The 15,713-nt window shown below is 43.1% G+C and overlaps 1 protein-coding gene across 1 annotated transcript in view; it reads left to right on the forward strand.

Annotated features, from left to right (window-relative positions):
• The window catches only part of HDAC4 (histone deacetylase 4), a 93,965-nt gene that overhangs the window by 59,207 nt on the left and 19,045 nt on the right, over positions 1–15,713 (forward strand). The window contains exons 9-13 of the mRNA XM_080270505.1: positions 1,142–1,359; positions 5,798–5,924; positions 7,228–7,346; positions 8,740–8,949; positions 14,631–14,744. Coding sequence (XP_080126631.1) covers positions 1,142–1,359; positions 5,798–5,924; positions 7,228–7,346; positions 8,740–8,949; positions 14,631–14,744 — 788 coding nt within the window. The remainder of the gene's footprint in view (positions 1–1,141; positions 1,360–5,797; positions 5,925–7,227; positions 7,347–8,739; positions 8,950–14,630; positions 14,745–15,713) is intronic.

Here is a 15,713-nt window from a genome sequence, read left to right on the forward strand (position 1 = left end):
GTGAAGAGAGCCAAACAACGCCACAAACTTTATCTATTATTATTATTATTATTATTATTATTATTATTATTATTATTATTATGGAATTATATCAGACTGTCCTAGGTATTGAGTTTTTTTTTATTTGCATTTTTTTGAAGCACATATTCGTTTCGATTTAGCCAATATTTTTTTTATAAGTGACTAAAATTATTCTAGTGAACAGGTATGGCTTTCAAATCACTTCACACATCACATAGGTCCATTGGGAGTCATTCTGTAGGAACTCGAATGCCAGAACACGAAAGGAACCGCAAAAGTTCGTTCAAAAAAATAACGGCGACTCATAAATAGCCGTTCAAATGTGGTAAGTCGTTATGTTGCCCTGGCGATTTGAACCGTTATATTCAACTAACAGTTTTACCCGATATAACAAGCATGGTTTGGTATATTAATCAGTATTTGTGTAGATTTGAGTCTTTTTAACATCAGGTAATTTATAAGTTGGGTTAAGTATTTTCTAAGTGGCTTGTAAGTTGGGTTAGTTAAGTACCGGTATTTTCAAAAGTGATATACGTTGTGGAAAGATCTGTTTGTTTATATTCTTTTAAAAATGGACCTCATCGGAGTAATTTTTGTATGGTCATCGCCTCTTACCCGCCACAGGGTCAAAGGCCAAAGTTGTGATTGTGAGCACCATGGCCAACCGCCCTGGTGCATCTCGTAACCATTTTCAAACCTTCTTGAGAAAAAAATATTGACCATATTCTTTACAGGAATGAAATACACACTAATATACATTGAATATTGTACACATAAAGCCAGCAGTTTGTAACATTACCCTGAAGTAGCACAGTAGTACATGGCATTCAGTGCAGTACATACAAGCGTTATCCTCAGCTGTGCAGATGTGTACAGAACCTATCAACACAAGCACAGTACTGCATTACATCGGGGACAGTACATACAAGCAGTGCAGTACTACATTACATCTGGTACAGTACATACAGGTAGCACAGTACTACATAGCATCCAGTACAGTACATACAAGCAGCACAGTACTACATTACATCCAGTACAGTACATTCAAGTCCACAGCTGTTCAGATATACACAGTACCTCTCGACACAAGCACATTTAAGCACATTTTCCTTTTGTACAGTCGAGAGCGGTTCCACGCCAGACAGCGGCCAGAGTTCTCCCCCCAACGGCCTCCCTGCGTCGCGTTCTTCGTCGGGGTCCACGCCCATACACGAGGAGGGGGGCGGCTCTCCCTACGGCGGCCACGGAGGGGGCGGGCAAGGATCCTGTTCAGATCTAACCTTGTACTCATCCCTGCCCAATATCTCCATGGGCAGACCACCACATTCCACGCAGCCTGTGAGTATACGGAGGAGGGGGGTTGTGTGGTGGTTGTGGTAGTAGTGGTGGTGGTGGTAGTAGTGGTGGTGGTACTGGTCGTGGAAGAAGTTGTGGTGGTGGTGGTTGGTAAGGTGGTGGTTGTGGTGATGATTGTGGTGGTAGTAATAGTAGTAGTTGTGGTGATGGTGGTGGTATTAGTAGTTGTAGTAGAGGTGGTAGTAGTAGTAGTAGTGGTGGTGGACTGGTGATATGTATCATTGTTGCAGGAGGGGTGTCATTATAATAATTATTATTATTATTATTATTATTATTATTATTATTATTATTATTATTATTATTACTGATTATTATTATTGGTGCTATTTTCCTATTGTTGATTAATCTGTATGACCGAGCAGACCCATCGACCACAGGTAAGCAACTACTTTTTGGGGTTCAGCTACGGCACATTACATACGCCGTGTAGGGATCTGGCGCCCCCTTGTGGTAGACGGCGCCTCGCCGGGGTCGGATCAGAGTCCTTCCCGCGGCGAGGTGTAGGGCAATATAAATTGATTTGGCTCCTGGGTGAATGCCGCAGCTGCCTCACTCCATCTAGGGTACACCGCCACCACGTGCGAAATTAAAAGGATCGACGTTGAAATGTGGCGTTTTGTTTCCGTAGATTTTTTCCCTTTATAACTAAGAAGTAAAATTCTCTCTCTCTCTCTCTCTCTCTCTCTCTCTCTCTCTCTCTCTCTCTCTCTATCTATCTATCTATCTATCTATCTATCTATCTCACGTTCATCCCTGCCAGCACGTGCATGACAGGGTGCATAGGCTACACGTGCATCCTGTCTTGAACGCGTGTCTAGGCTGTGTGTGTGTGTGTGTGTGTGTGTGTGTGTGTGTGTGTGTGTGTGTGTGTGTGTGTGTCCCAGTTAACGTACACACAGACTAACGCACATGACACCAGGTGCGGGTGGTGGTGGTGGGGGGGGGTATGGACAGGTGTAATTCTCTCTCTCTCTCTCTCTCTCTCCTGGTATTCATAGCTGGAATATTAACCTGCACTCCCTAACACCTTTTCTTTAGCAGTTTATTTTTTACACTCACTCCCATTCTCTGTGGTTATGCTCCCTAACACCTTTTCCTAAGCGATTTATTTTGGTATTGGAAAGATGGAGATTGACCTACATGTATTATCTGTGGTGAAGTTCCCTAACATCTTTTCCTAAGCGATTTATTTTGGTATTGAAAAGATGGATATTGACCTACATTTATTCTCTGTGGTGAAGCTCCTTAACACCTTTTCCTAAGCAATTTATTTTGTTTATTACACCCTAACACCTTTTCCTAGGCGATTTATTTTGTTTATTACTCCCTAACACCTTTTCATAAGCGATTTCTTGTGTTTATTACACCCTAACACCTTTTCCTAAGCGCTTTATTTTGTTTTTACACCCTAACACCTTTTCCTAAGCGCTTTATTTTGTTTTTACACCCTAACACCTTTCTCTAAGCGATTTATTATTTTTACACCCTAACACCTTTTCCCAAGCGATTTTTTTTTTTACACCCTAACACCTTTTCCTAAGCGATTTATTTTGTTTATTACACCCTGCTGTCTTGTTCTGTTACATAAATTCTTCCAGCATCGCCACAGAGAGAGAGAGAGAGAGAGAGAGAGAGAGAGGGAGGCGTAATATGACAGTTACAATGACTTACAAGGATAGTTAGTATCTCAAAAGGTCTTCCGAACCTGAGAGAGAGAGGCTTATTATGAGTTACAGTGACTTACAAGAACAATTCGTATCTCAAAAGGTCTCCCGAACCATACCGAGAGAGAGAGAGAGAGAGAGAGAGAGAGTTCACAGCCTCCCTTGATAGATTTGGCCTTAAGTAGATATATAAATACGATAGATAAATAAGAAAATGGAGATAGATAGATAAAGATACTAAAATACCGAGACTGAGATAGATGCAGTAATACACATAGATAGATATGATTGGATAGATAGACAGATAGAAATATACATGACTGGATAGATAGATAGAATGATAGATAAATAGATACTTAGAGATAGATGCAGTAATACACATAGATAGATATGATTGGATAGATAGACAGATAGACTTATAAATAGATAGACAGATAGACTTATAAATAGATAGACAGATAGACTTTTATATAGATAGATAGCTAGGTAGGTAGATAGATAGATAGATAGATTTATAAATAGATAGACAGATAGACTTAGACTTTTGTATAGATAGATAGAATTATAGATAGATTTATTGATAGATAGCTAGGTAGACAGATAGATAGATAGGCAGATAGATAGACATTTTACCTGTGTTTTCCAGCCACTTGTAAAGGCTTCAGTGCACACTTAACCCTCTCGAGCACACTTCAAGAGCGTGACGCGTGCTTAGCTTAGAGAGAGAGAGAGAGAGAGAGGTGAGGGTGTTTGTGAGAAAGGATGCGGAGGAGGGTTTGTGAGAGAGAGTGAGGGAAGATGCATGAGAGAGAGAGAGAATCATCATCATCATCACTACCACCACCACCATCATCATCATCATCATCATCATCATCATCATCATCATCATCATCATCATCATCATCATCATCATCATCACCACCACCATCATCACCACCACCATCATCATCATCATCATCATCATCATCATCATCATCATCATCATCATCATCATCATCATCACCACCACCACCACCACCACCACCATCATCACCACCACCACCACCACCAGAAATATTTATCTATATCTATCTGCATTTTCTTATCTATCCATTCTATCTATCTACTTATGTATCTATCTAATGGCTAATGCAAGAGGTTATCAGGGGTGGCCATACTCTCTCTCTCTCTCTCTCTCTCTCTCTCTCTCTCTCTCTCTCTCTCTCTCTCTCAATATATATAGGATAAAATTAATTAGGAAGAGGATAAAGGAAGATAGGAATACTCTTTCTCTCTCTCTCTCTCTCTCTCTCTCTCTCTCTCTCTCTCATAGGATAAATTACGAAGAAAAAAATTGAAGATAGGAATATTTCTCTCTCTCTCTCTCTCTCTCTCTCTCTCTCTCTCTCTCTCTCACCGGCCTGCACCCAAAATAAACGTGTGAAAATAGAAATGCATAAGACAGACGCAAGTATGTATCAGGGTGCCAAGAGAGAGAGAGAGAGAGAGAGAGAGAGAGAGAGGTGAGGGTGTTTGTGAGAAAGGGTGAGGAGGAGGGTTTGTGAGAGGGAGGGTGAGGGAAGATGTACAGTATATGTATGAGAGAGAGAGAGGTGTGAGAGAGATAAATATGGAAATACGGAGATCTAGGTGTGTGTGTGTGTGTGTGTGTGTGTGTGTGTGTGAGAGAGAGAGAGAGTAATCAGAGGTGTGTAAGAGAGGTGAGTGTGAAAGTATTTGAGAGAGAGAGAAACAAGATGGCGGCCAGTAAAGCTAGTGAATGATTTGGTCTTCTTTTGACTCCCCCTCCCCCTCCTCTTCCCCTCCCTTCCTCCTCCCTCCTCTTCTCTTCCCTCCCTCCCCCTTCCCCTCTCCTCGTCCTTCTCTTCCTACCTTTCCCTCCCCTCCCCTCCCCTCCCCTCTCTTTGCCCTTCTCCTCTTATTCCCCTCTCTCTTCCTCCCCTCCCCTCTTCACACCCCTCTCTTCATCTGTCTGTCTCCTGTCCACTGTAATAATTTCATTCTCACTCATAAAGAAATCTCTCTCTCTCTCTCTCTCTCTCTCTCTCTCTCTCTCTCTCTCTCTCTCTCTCTCTCTCTCTCTCTCTCAGAACCGTTAAATTTGAAAAGGCCGTTAAAAAATCATCCAACATGGCCGCCATCCCTCATCTATAAATACTCGATATGCTTCAAGGTCGCAGGCGGGCAGAGCGAGACCCCAAATGTATTTATAATTCGTTAGATAACTGATCACGTAAGCCTAATGATCGATAAAGAGGCTGTTACTGATGGATGGTTGGTTGGAGGCCTCTTGATTCCTTTCCCGTGGTGATTTATCCTGCGAGATCCGTTATGTTTTAAATTTGAATGATATCTGACCTCGTAAACTTAATTATCGATATATAGGCTGTTAGTGATGGGTGGCTGGTTGGAGGTTATTTGATTCCTTTCCCATAGTGATTTATTCTTCCTGTTACACCTGCAAGATCCGTTATGTTTAAAATTTTGATGGGTAACTGACAACGGATCCATAATTAACGATGAAAAAGGTGAAAATTGATGAATGGCTTTGGAAACTTGATAACACCTTTTCCATAGAGAGAGAGAGAGAGAGAGAAATACTAGGTTGTGGTTGCCTGAAATGCAGTGTCTTAGTTATGTGGAGGGAATGAATCTTCTTGGTTACTAGTCAAAGATAACCACAAGTCCACATATATTGTTTTTTCGGGCAAATAGCAGACGGTTCTTTCATGCATTGACTAATCTTCCCCGGTCAGGAGGGCATGAAGCTGCCGATGGTGTCAGAGGCTGACATGCGGGCGGCAGCATTGACGGCACGGGTGGGTATGCCCCTCACCTCGCACGTCCTGTCGTCAACGCTACCTTACTACCCAACCCTGCCAGGTACGAAACAATTGGGATTACGATTAGCTAGTGCAGTACAGTAATTATGATTTTTTTTAGTACAGTGCAGTGTTTATACTGTAGTAATGTTGTGCTACCAGTTACAGTGAATTAGTGTGAATTATTAGGCCACCTTGTATGATGTATTGCTCATAGATACAGTATACTTTTCACTAGATACAAATACACATAGATACTTTTACTCACAGATACAGTTTACTCATCACCAAACACCTTCAGATACTCACAGATACTCACACATACTCACAGATGCAGTTTACTCATCAAACACCTTCAGATACTCACAGATACATTATCACCTAACACCCTCAGATACTCACTGATACTCACAGATACAGTTTACCTATCACCTAACACCTTCAGATACTCACAGATACAGTTTACTCATAACCGAACACATGTCGTTTACATTACCTTTGCTGTTCTGATGGTGATGGCCAGTGAATGATATTTTTCCACATTAAAGTTTAGAATAAGATGTTTAACTGGAGTAATAGATGAGGGAAGTATTGTCTATCTACATATTGCCAGACGCCTTAATCCTGTAAGGGGTGGCCACAAATGGATCGCCTCCATGTCCCCCTGTCCCCTGCCATTTCACTGCCCTGCTCCCAGCTCACACGCCCCTCTCTCACATACGTCTCTACTCCATCCCTCCAGCTCATCCTCAGCCTCCCCCTCCCTCTCCCTCACTCCATCTCACTCATATTCTCTCCCTGTTAGTCTCTTGCTCTCCATCCTCTGCACATGGCCAAACCACCTCAGTGTATTTCTCCTAACGCTTTCTGTCTCATTATGTCCTTGGTAATTTAAAGATGCCAGGTTTTGTTTCATTGAGGGTTATTACATATCTAGTTTGTGAGGGGAGACTAACAAGGAGAGTGTATGTGAGTGAGGTAGAAAGGGGGAGAGGGAGGGGGAGGCCAAGGATGAGATGGAGGGATGGAGTGGAGAGGTATATGAGAGAGGGGTGTGTGAGCTGGGAGCAGGGCAGTGAAATGGTGGGGGACAGGGCAACATGGAGCCGATTTGTTTGTGGCCACCCCTTATGGGATTGTGGCGTCTGGCAATAGCTAGATAGATAGTCTGTGAGGTTATAGTTGTACGTTTTTTGTTATATAGTGTTACGTGTTGAGTTTCTTGTTATCTATTTATCTATATTTTTCACTCATCGTAAATGTCAGGACCAGCATTCCTAGCCCCGGGCCCCTACGCTCGTAATAGGGCAACGTAGGATTGGATAGATGGATTAGTATTATTATTATTATTTTTTTGTGTGCAGTGATAGATGGTGAGGGTTACAGCAGTGGTGTTACAGCGATGGACACGAGCCCTGGTGGTGGGATCATGAGAGGAGGCATTTACCACCCCAACCCTGCACACTCCATGGCAGACCAGCAGGTACGGCGTTTACGAGAGCGGGCGAAGTGTGTGTGTGTGCAAATGCTGAAAATTCAAATACAAATGCTGGAGTTTGTGTGTGTCTGTGTGTGTGTAAATGCTGAAAATGCAAGTACAAATGCTGGAGTGTGTGTGTGTGTGTGTGTAAATGCTGAAAATGCAAGTACAAATGCTGGAGTGTGTGTGTGTGTGTGTGTGTGTGTGTGTGTGTGTCTGTGTCCGTGTGTGCATAAATACTGAAAACCACAAATTCAAATGCTGTGGATTGCAAAACTGACATCTACAAAATTTTTCCACTTCAAAGAAGCAGAACAAAGTAGACAAAATCAAGATCCATTCATTTTGAAATACCTAGATACCTTTACCTGTATTCTTATTGATGTTGGAAGGTCCCTAACAAATTTTCCTAAGCAATTTATGTTGCCTGTTACAGCTTACTGTCCTCTCCTGTGTCATATAAATCCTTCCAGTATTGCAATACTCAGCATAAATAACATACAAAAGACTATTAACTAGCCATATCCAACAATAAATCACTAATGAAGAGGTGTTAGGAAGCTTGCTCAACCAACAAAAGTATGGGACCTTGTGTTTTAAAATGAATAAAGATTAAGGCCTTGGAAAAGACAGAAGAGACTCGAAATATAATAGAGAAATGCAGATAATAATAGGTTAGCAAAAATGGCTCAGATGTTTATGACGATGACGATAGTAAATTATTTCTCAATCTCTTTATATCTCTCCGCCCCATCCTTGGTCTTCCAGTCCCCCTTTTCCATCTCACTCACACTCTCCTTGTCAGTCTCTCATTTTGCATTCTCTCCACATGACCAGACCATCCCAGGCCACCCCATCTGACCCTTCCCCAGACATTCTTAGCTACATATCACCACTTCTGCATTTACTCATTTGTCTGTCAGTTTCATGCCATTCCACCTGTCTGTTTCATGCCACTCCACCTGTCTGTTTCATATCACTCCACCTGTCTGTTTCATGTCACTCCACCTGTCTGTTTCATGCCACTCCACCTGTCTGTTTCATGTCACTCCACCTGTCTGTTTCATGTCACTCCACCTGTCTGTTTCATGCCACTCCACCTGTCTGTTTCATGCCACTCCACCTGTTTGTTTCTCCATGTTACTCCACCTGTCTTTCATGTCACTCCACCTGTCTGTTTCATGTCACTCCACCTGTCTGTTTCATGCCATTCCATCTGTCTGTTTCATGTAACACCACCTGTCTGTTTCATGCCATTCCATCTGTCTGTTTCATGTAACTCCACCTCTGTGTTTCATGCCGCTCCACCTTTCATGTACCTCCACCTGTCTGTTTCTCCATGTACCCCCACCTGTCTCTCTCAAATACCTCGTGAAAGAATCTGTATACATTTCAGGTGCGTGCAGGTCGAACCCTTCAGCGACCCCTGGGCAGAACGCACTCGTCACCCCTGCCTCTGGGCCACCCGGTGCTACAAGCCCAGCCCCCATCCTTTCTGCCTCACCACACCACACCACCGCACCACCACGTACCCACACACCTACCCACACACCACCACGGCCCACCACCACACCAGCCCACGCTCGACCATCACCTTCTCAAACAGGTAAGAGGCATGGATGTGATTTTTTTTTTTAATGCTTATTTTTTATATATATTTAATCGCAGGTCTTGTACGATTTCAAACAGCTCTTTCTTTCTGTCTTTCTTTCTTTCTTTTTCTTTCTCTCTTTCTTTTTCTTTCTTTTTTTTCTTTTCATTTCAGTACATTACAAAACACTCTTCATCTCAGCAGCCTCCTAGGGTCACACGAGGCAAGGTAGGGCACGCTCAGGTATCATGATGTGGATTTTTTTGTTCTTTTTTAATATTTTCTAGTTGTAGTGCCAAGAAAATCATGAAATTCTGCTTTTTTGACATATTCTTTCATTGACCCTCAGTAAAATTTTGAGTTGCAGTACAAGGCTGAGAATATTTGTACATAATTTTATAATCCATGATGCAGAAATGTTGAACTGGTCTTGTCTTTGCACTTTGTTTTAGGGCGTATCATACAGAACAAATATTTAAAAAGCTCTTGGTGTATTGCGTGTCGATTTTCTTTTTTTTGGGGGGGGGAGGGGGGGGAGAATATAAAAAAAATGCACCATATAAAGTAAGCCCATTTTTAAAAAACCCTCCCAGACCCAGTGCCTGGTGGGATGGATGTCAGAGGCTCCTAAGGTTTAAGTTCCATTTCTGCCTCTAGACCGTACTTCACCCTATCTTGCAGTAGGAAAAGAGATCTGGGTGATGATGATGATGATGGTGATGATGAAGAGGAGGAGGAGGAGGAGTAGGACAATGACAGTGATGATGATGATGAGGAGGAGGAGGATGACAGTGATAATGATGATGATGAGGAGGAGGAGGAGTAGGACAACGACAGTGATGATAATGATGATGATGAGGAGGAGGATGACAGTGATATTGATGATGATGATGAGGAGGAGGAGGATGACAGTGATATTGATGATGATGATGAGGAGGAGGACAATGGCAATGATGATGATGATGACAGTGATGCTGGATGATGACGTTGACAGTTGATGATGCGGAGGAGGACAGTGACAATAATTATGATGGTTATGAAGTTGATAATGATGATGATGATAATGATGATGATGATGGCAGCGGTGAAACTGAAATGCCACTATTATTGTCCTAGTGTATAAAAAGATCCTTTTTTTTTTTTTTTTTTTTTTTTTTTTTTTTAACTCAGCATTCAAGATGGAGAGATGATAACTTTAGGCCAAGTAAGAGTAATAGGGGTATAGTTGTTAGTGGCTTGGTTTTCCCCGACTGTCTGCCTTCCGTGCCAACCTGTCATGGCATTGGCTACCTCCGGCCTTATTGCACACTGGACTATACTCCTTTCACCTTGACTTGGCCCAGATTTTCGTCCTTTTGCAGTTTATATCACAAAGCTCAGGGGCAGGAAAAATCAACAATATAGCTCTACATCCTTCCATAACACTTTTTCGTGGCCGTGGCTCAGTGGGTTAGAGTGCGTCGCTCTGACCGAAGGGTTGGAGGATCGAATCCACCCAAGGGTCATTGGTAGACATCAGGAAGGGCATCCGGTCATAAAATGCTACATGCTCCGGTCCAAAAGTCCTCTACCCAGGGGCAACGCCTTAGCCCTTCGAGGATACCTGGCATAAAACCAAATTATTTTTATTATTTTTTATATATACTCATTTTACTCTAACGTGGCCCAGATTTTAGTCTTTTTGCAACGTATTTCACATAGCTTAAAGGCAGAAAAAGACAATCCTACAGCTCTACATCCTTCCATAACACTTCTTTTGTGACTATACTCATTTTACTCCAACTTGGCCCAGATTTTCGTCTTTTTGCAGCTTATTTCACATAGCTCAGTGGCAGAAAAAGACAATGCTACGGCTCTACATCCTTTCCATAGCACTTCTTCATGACTATACTCATTTTACATCAACTTGGTCTATAATTGTCATCTCTCTATCTTGAATGCTGTGTTGTAGCAATAGATTAACAGTAGAATATGGTGCTAGTCATGAAGAAGTGTTGTGGAATGGATGTAGAGCCTTTTAGCAGTGTTTGTGCTATTTTGAGATCATATAATGGCACACAGCATTTTCAAAAACAGATGTCTCAACCAAACTGTGCATCATCATCATCATCATCATCATCATCACTTTAAGGGTAATATTGGTAGTAGTATTAGTTGAAGTAGTAGGAGTTGTGGTGGTTGTAGTAGTTGTGGTGGTAGTAATTGCAGTGCGTTTCATTCATTTAATTTCACCTTAACTCTTTCCAAGGCTAGTCACATGAGGATTGTTTACTTCTTCGGGCCCAGGAGAGAGAGAGAGACTGTATATTATGTTTGCAAATAGTTGAGAATGTGTGTGTGTGTGTGTGAGTGTGTGTGTGTGTGTGTGTGTGTGTGTGTGTGTGTGTGTGTGTGTGTGTGAATCCCATTTAGAAAGGGGAATGTGGGTTTATGATGATGATGATGATGATGATGATAATAGTAATGATAAGGAGGAGAAAGAGTAAGACTAGGGACGTATGAGTGTGTGTGTGTGTGTGTGAGAGAGAGAGAGAGAGAGAGAGAAGGAGGGAGGGGAGTAGGTAGAGAGATAGAGAGAGGGAGAAGGTGAGATGTGTCAGGAATATTCACTATATTAATGAGTCCATGTGACTGTGTGTGGGCGGGTGAATATGTGCACGTATGTAGGTTTACAGGTGGGTCTATTTTTGCACACATACGCACACACGCACACACAGCTGGCCATGGCATCTATGAATGGAAGTTGGTGCCAGGAACTGATTTGTGTTGGTGAGTCATGCACCAAACATGCACACACACACACACACACACACACACACACACACACACACACACACACACACACACACACACACACACACACACACACAATCTCCAGCATTTGTATTTGCAGTATTTGGTATTTACACACACACACACACACACACACACACACACGACAACACCTGCAAACGAGGCAATGCATTCAGGTTAACCCAAAATAATATACCCAAACTGATCACATAAACACACCCTATCACACTCCACCCATGATGCATACCTAACTACCCCATACCACACCATACCACACCATACCACACAAGGCCACACCCATTATTCACACCCAGGTACACCATAGATAAATTTTAAGGTCATGTGCTTCCAAAATCGCAAAATTGAATGGAAAACCTGACTTTTTTGAAGGTCACTTATTGAATGCCTGTGGTTATAACTCATTCAGCCTGCATCCCATACTAAAAAAAAGCTGTCAGCAATCCTATACAAAGGCCAGATATGCTCCATCATTGTCAAAATCACCATCAAAATTTTGGGGCCTGGCTTTCACTTTTCAGTTTTAGGTTTTTGCATTTGAGTCATAGTTGTGAGGTAAAAATTAATTCTCGTGGTTCTTCGGCAAGTAAACACTCCCGTCTGGCGGCACTTGGCTGTCACGTGGGTTGCAAGGGGTTACCAATTTTTGCCAGGTCAACTGTGGGACTGTCTTCTACGGATGAGGAGTTCTGTGAGTTAGAGGAAGGGCAGCCTGTTAGTGGGGGACAGGGTGACACGGAGACTTTTTTTCTCCTCCTCCTCCTTCTTTTTCTTCTCCTTCCTCCTCCTCCTCCTCCTTTCTTCTTCTTCTTTTTCTTCTTAGTCATCTCCTCCTCCTCCTCCTCCTCTTCCTCCTTCCCTCTGTGATGAAGGTGTCCGGCAATAAATAGATAGACCAACGGCACGAAAAATGTTTAAAAATGTTTGCCCTCCCTCGGTGTCGTCCAAAACAGTGGAATAATCAAAGAAGACGAGACGACATACTGGACAGCTCTGGATTTATTGCCGATGCTTCTGTTTGCATAAATAGTGAGGTGTGTTTATGAGGCAGCGTGACTAAATTGTTTTGCACTCTCTCTCTCTCTCTCTCTCTCTCTCTCTCTCACACACACACACACACACACACACACACACACACACACACACACACACACACACACACACACAAACAAACACACACCAAGGATGAGATGGTGGGATGGAGTGGAGAGGTGTATGAGAGAGGGGGGTGTAAGTGTAGGGGATGGAGAGAGAGACTAATGAGGAGAGTGTATGTGAGTGAGATGGAGGGGGGGGAGTGGGGGGGGAACCAAGGATGATATGGAGGGATGGAGTGGAGAGGTGCATGAGAAAGGGAGGCGTGAAATGATGGGGGACGGGGCGATATGGAGGCGATTTGTTTGTGGCCACCCCTTTCTAGATTAAGGCGTCTGGCTATAGTTAGATAGATGGACAGGTAGATAAATTGATAGATAGACAGGTAGATAGATAGATGGATAGACAGGTAGATAGAGATAATTTAACCTCTTCAAATTGCCTCATATCATCTTCCAAGAATGAATTAAGAAGTTGAACTAATGGAAAGGGTAATGCAGATGTTTTGCAAGCTTTTCACTACTAGAAGTCTTGCCTAAGCTTCATCTGTTACTAGGAGAGAGAGAGAGAGAGAGAGGAGAAAAGAAAAAGGTACAGTATGTGTAAGCTGAATAAAATAGAGAGAGAGAGAGAGAGAGAGGAGAAAAGAAAACGGTGTGTGTAAGTTAAATAAAATTGTGTTGTGTCTTATACTAAATACACTGCTCTGATGGTGGCAAGAGTAAAATCACTCATTCTGTCTATATATGTATCTATTTGTCTGTCTGTTTTATCTTTATCTGGTTATCTATTCATCTGTTTAGCTGTCTGCCTGTCTACCTATCTGTAGTCAAAAGCCTTAATCCTGGGGGAGGTGGCCACATACAAATCACCCCCACGTCACCCTCTCCTCCGCCAACATGCTGCCCTCCCTCCAACTCGCTCCAAGGAGGTCAGGAGTCCGTGATGGTGCCGGTAGCCTCGTAAATTTTGCCAGTACGCAGAAAATGTGCAGCGTCGTTGCATAGTTGCACTTCCGCTGGTTGAATTAAAACACGATATTTGTGTCCTTAGCGCTGTGTCTCACCCAGCTGTTTCCCAGGGAGGTGGGGGATGGGGGAGAACCTGGTGGAGGAGGGAGAGGGGGGGAAATGAGAGGGAGGGTGAGGGAGAACAGGGGGGAGTGGTGAAAGGGAAGGACGACGGGGAAGGTGAGAGATGCAAAGGGAGATGTAAAGGGAAGAAGGATGCTGTGGGAGGAGAGGGAACAGGGAGAGAAACAGAGGGGTTGGGAAGGGAGAAGAGGGAGAGACAGAGGGAGGGGGAGGGGAAGAGAGTGGGAGAAGGGAACAAGAAAGGGAGAGAGAGAGGGAGGGGGAGAGAATAGTGAAGAGAAGGGGTTAGGGAGACAGATGAAGAGGGGAGGAAAGGGGAGGGAGGGGGAAGGGGAGAGAAGCAGGGGGAAGGAGGGAGAGACATGGGGAGGTGAAGGGGAGGATGAGGAGATATATTTTTGGACATGTTAGGGGGGAAGGGACAGCTAACTATACCCCCCTTGGAGAAGTATGCCAGCTCTCTCTCTCTCTCTCTCTCTCTCTCTCTTACACACACACACACACACACACACACACACACACACACACACACACACACACACATTTAACTCACCTCATTCCTCAGCCTTACTTTCACACTCCTTTCTCATCTCTGTCACTCTCTCACACACTCCTTTCTATCACTCGCGCTCACTCACTCACTCACTCCTGTCTCACTCGTTCACTCACTCACTCACTCGTCTCTCTCTCCTGCAGCACATCCGGAACACAGTGTTGACTCGAACAAGCAGTAAGAACCACGTTGAAAATGTTGCAGAGGAGACCGAAGCTGCCGTTGCACAGGCCATCGCACCAGACAAGACCCCGGAGGTAAGTGCATGCAGGAGGAGGAGGAAGAGGAAAGAGAAAGAAAGGAGGAGGAGGAGGAGGAGGGGGAGGAAAGGGAAAGTGAGGAGGAGGAGGAGAGAGCAGTTCCATGCATACCAGTAGTTATATTTCTCCTGCTAAGTGTGGATTATTTTGTTTTTTATTAATATTATTATTATTTTTTATGCACCAGAGAGAGGCCTGATCAACCATCCTTTTTTTTTTTTTTTTTTTTTTTTTTTTTTTTTTTTCCCCAGTGGCTTTTTGCTTCCATATATTGAGGAGTTGGTCAGGTGGTATTGTGGTTTCTAGTTATTTTTTTATTTATTTTTTAATGGAAGGAAAACAGTAAAATGTGCTTTGTAGGGTGTGTATTCTGTAGGGTGTTTGTATTCTGTTTTGTGTTGCTGCAGGGAGAGTTTGTGTATGTGGTGGTTATGTGCCTCTGTCAGGTTGTTTTCCGATTTGTGTTTATGAGGAGAGAGGCCTTACCAAGTTCATTTTGTGTTTGCGTGCCCAATGCTGGTCGATAGAGGGATCGGCCTGATTGTTTGGATGTGTGTGGGTGCTTCGTTTTGTCTGAAGGGGGAGACCAGGACAGATTCCATTTTGTGGGGCCATTTTGTTTTGTGATATGGGTATTTTGGTTTATATAGGTGGATGTGTGTGTGTGTGTGTGTGTGTGTGTGTTTCAGTTAGGTGTATAGATGTTTTAGTTTCATTCAGGTGTGGGTATTTTGGTACACACTTACATGCAGTTTTTCCTAATTCTTGTCGTAGTGAGTGTAAGTTGGTGGAGGAAGGATTTTAGGCTAAGAAAGGATTAGGAAAAGTTTTGTAAAGATGTGGTTCACGGAAATGAGGACAAAAGTAAGGTAAATGTGGAGTCTGCTAGCGCCGCATTATTTTCGTGATGGAGGGAAAGAAACCAAAATGCTCCAGTTTTTCATTAATTCTTGCTCTGTGTAGTGT

The sequence above is a fragment of the Coenobita brevimanus genome, chromosome 41 (assembly GCF_032717465.1).
Source record: "Coenobita brevimanus isolate Jiangsu-jjx chromosome 41, ASM3271746v2, whole genome shotgun sequence".
In the NCBI taxonomy this organism is placed as follows: domain Eukaryota; kingdom Metazoa; phylum Arthropoda; class Malacostraca; order Decapoda; family Coenobitidae; genus Coenobita; species Coenobita brevimanus.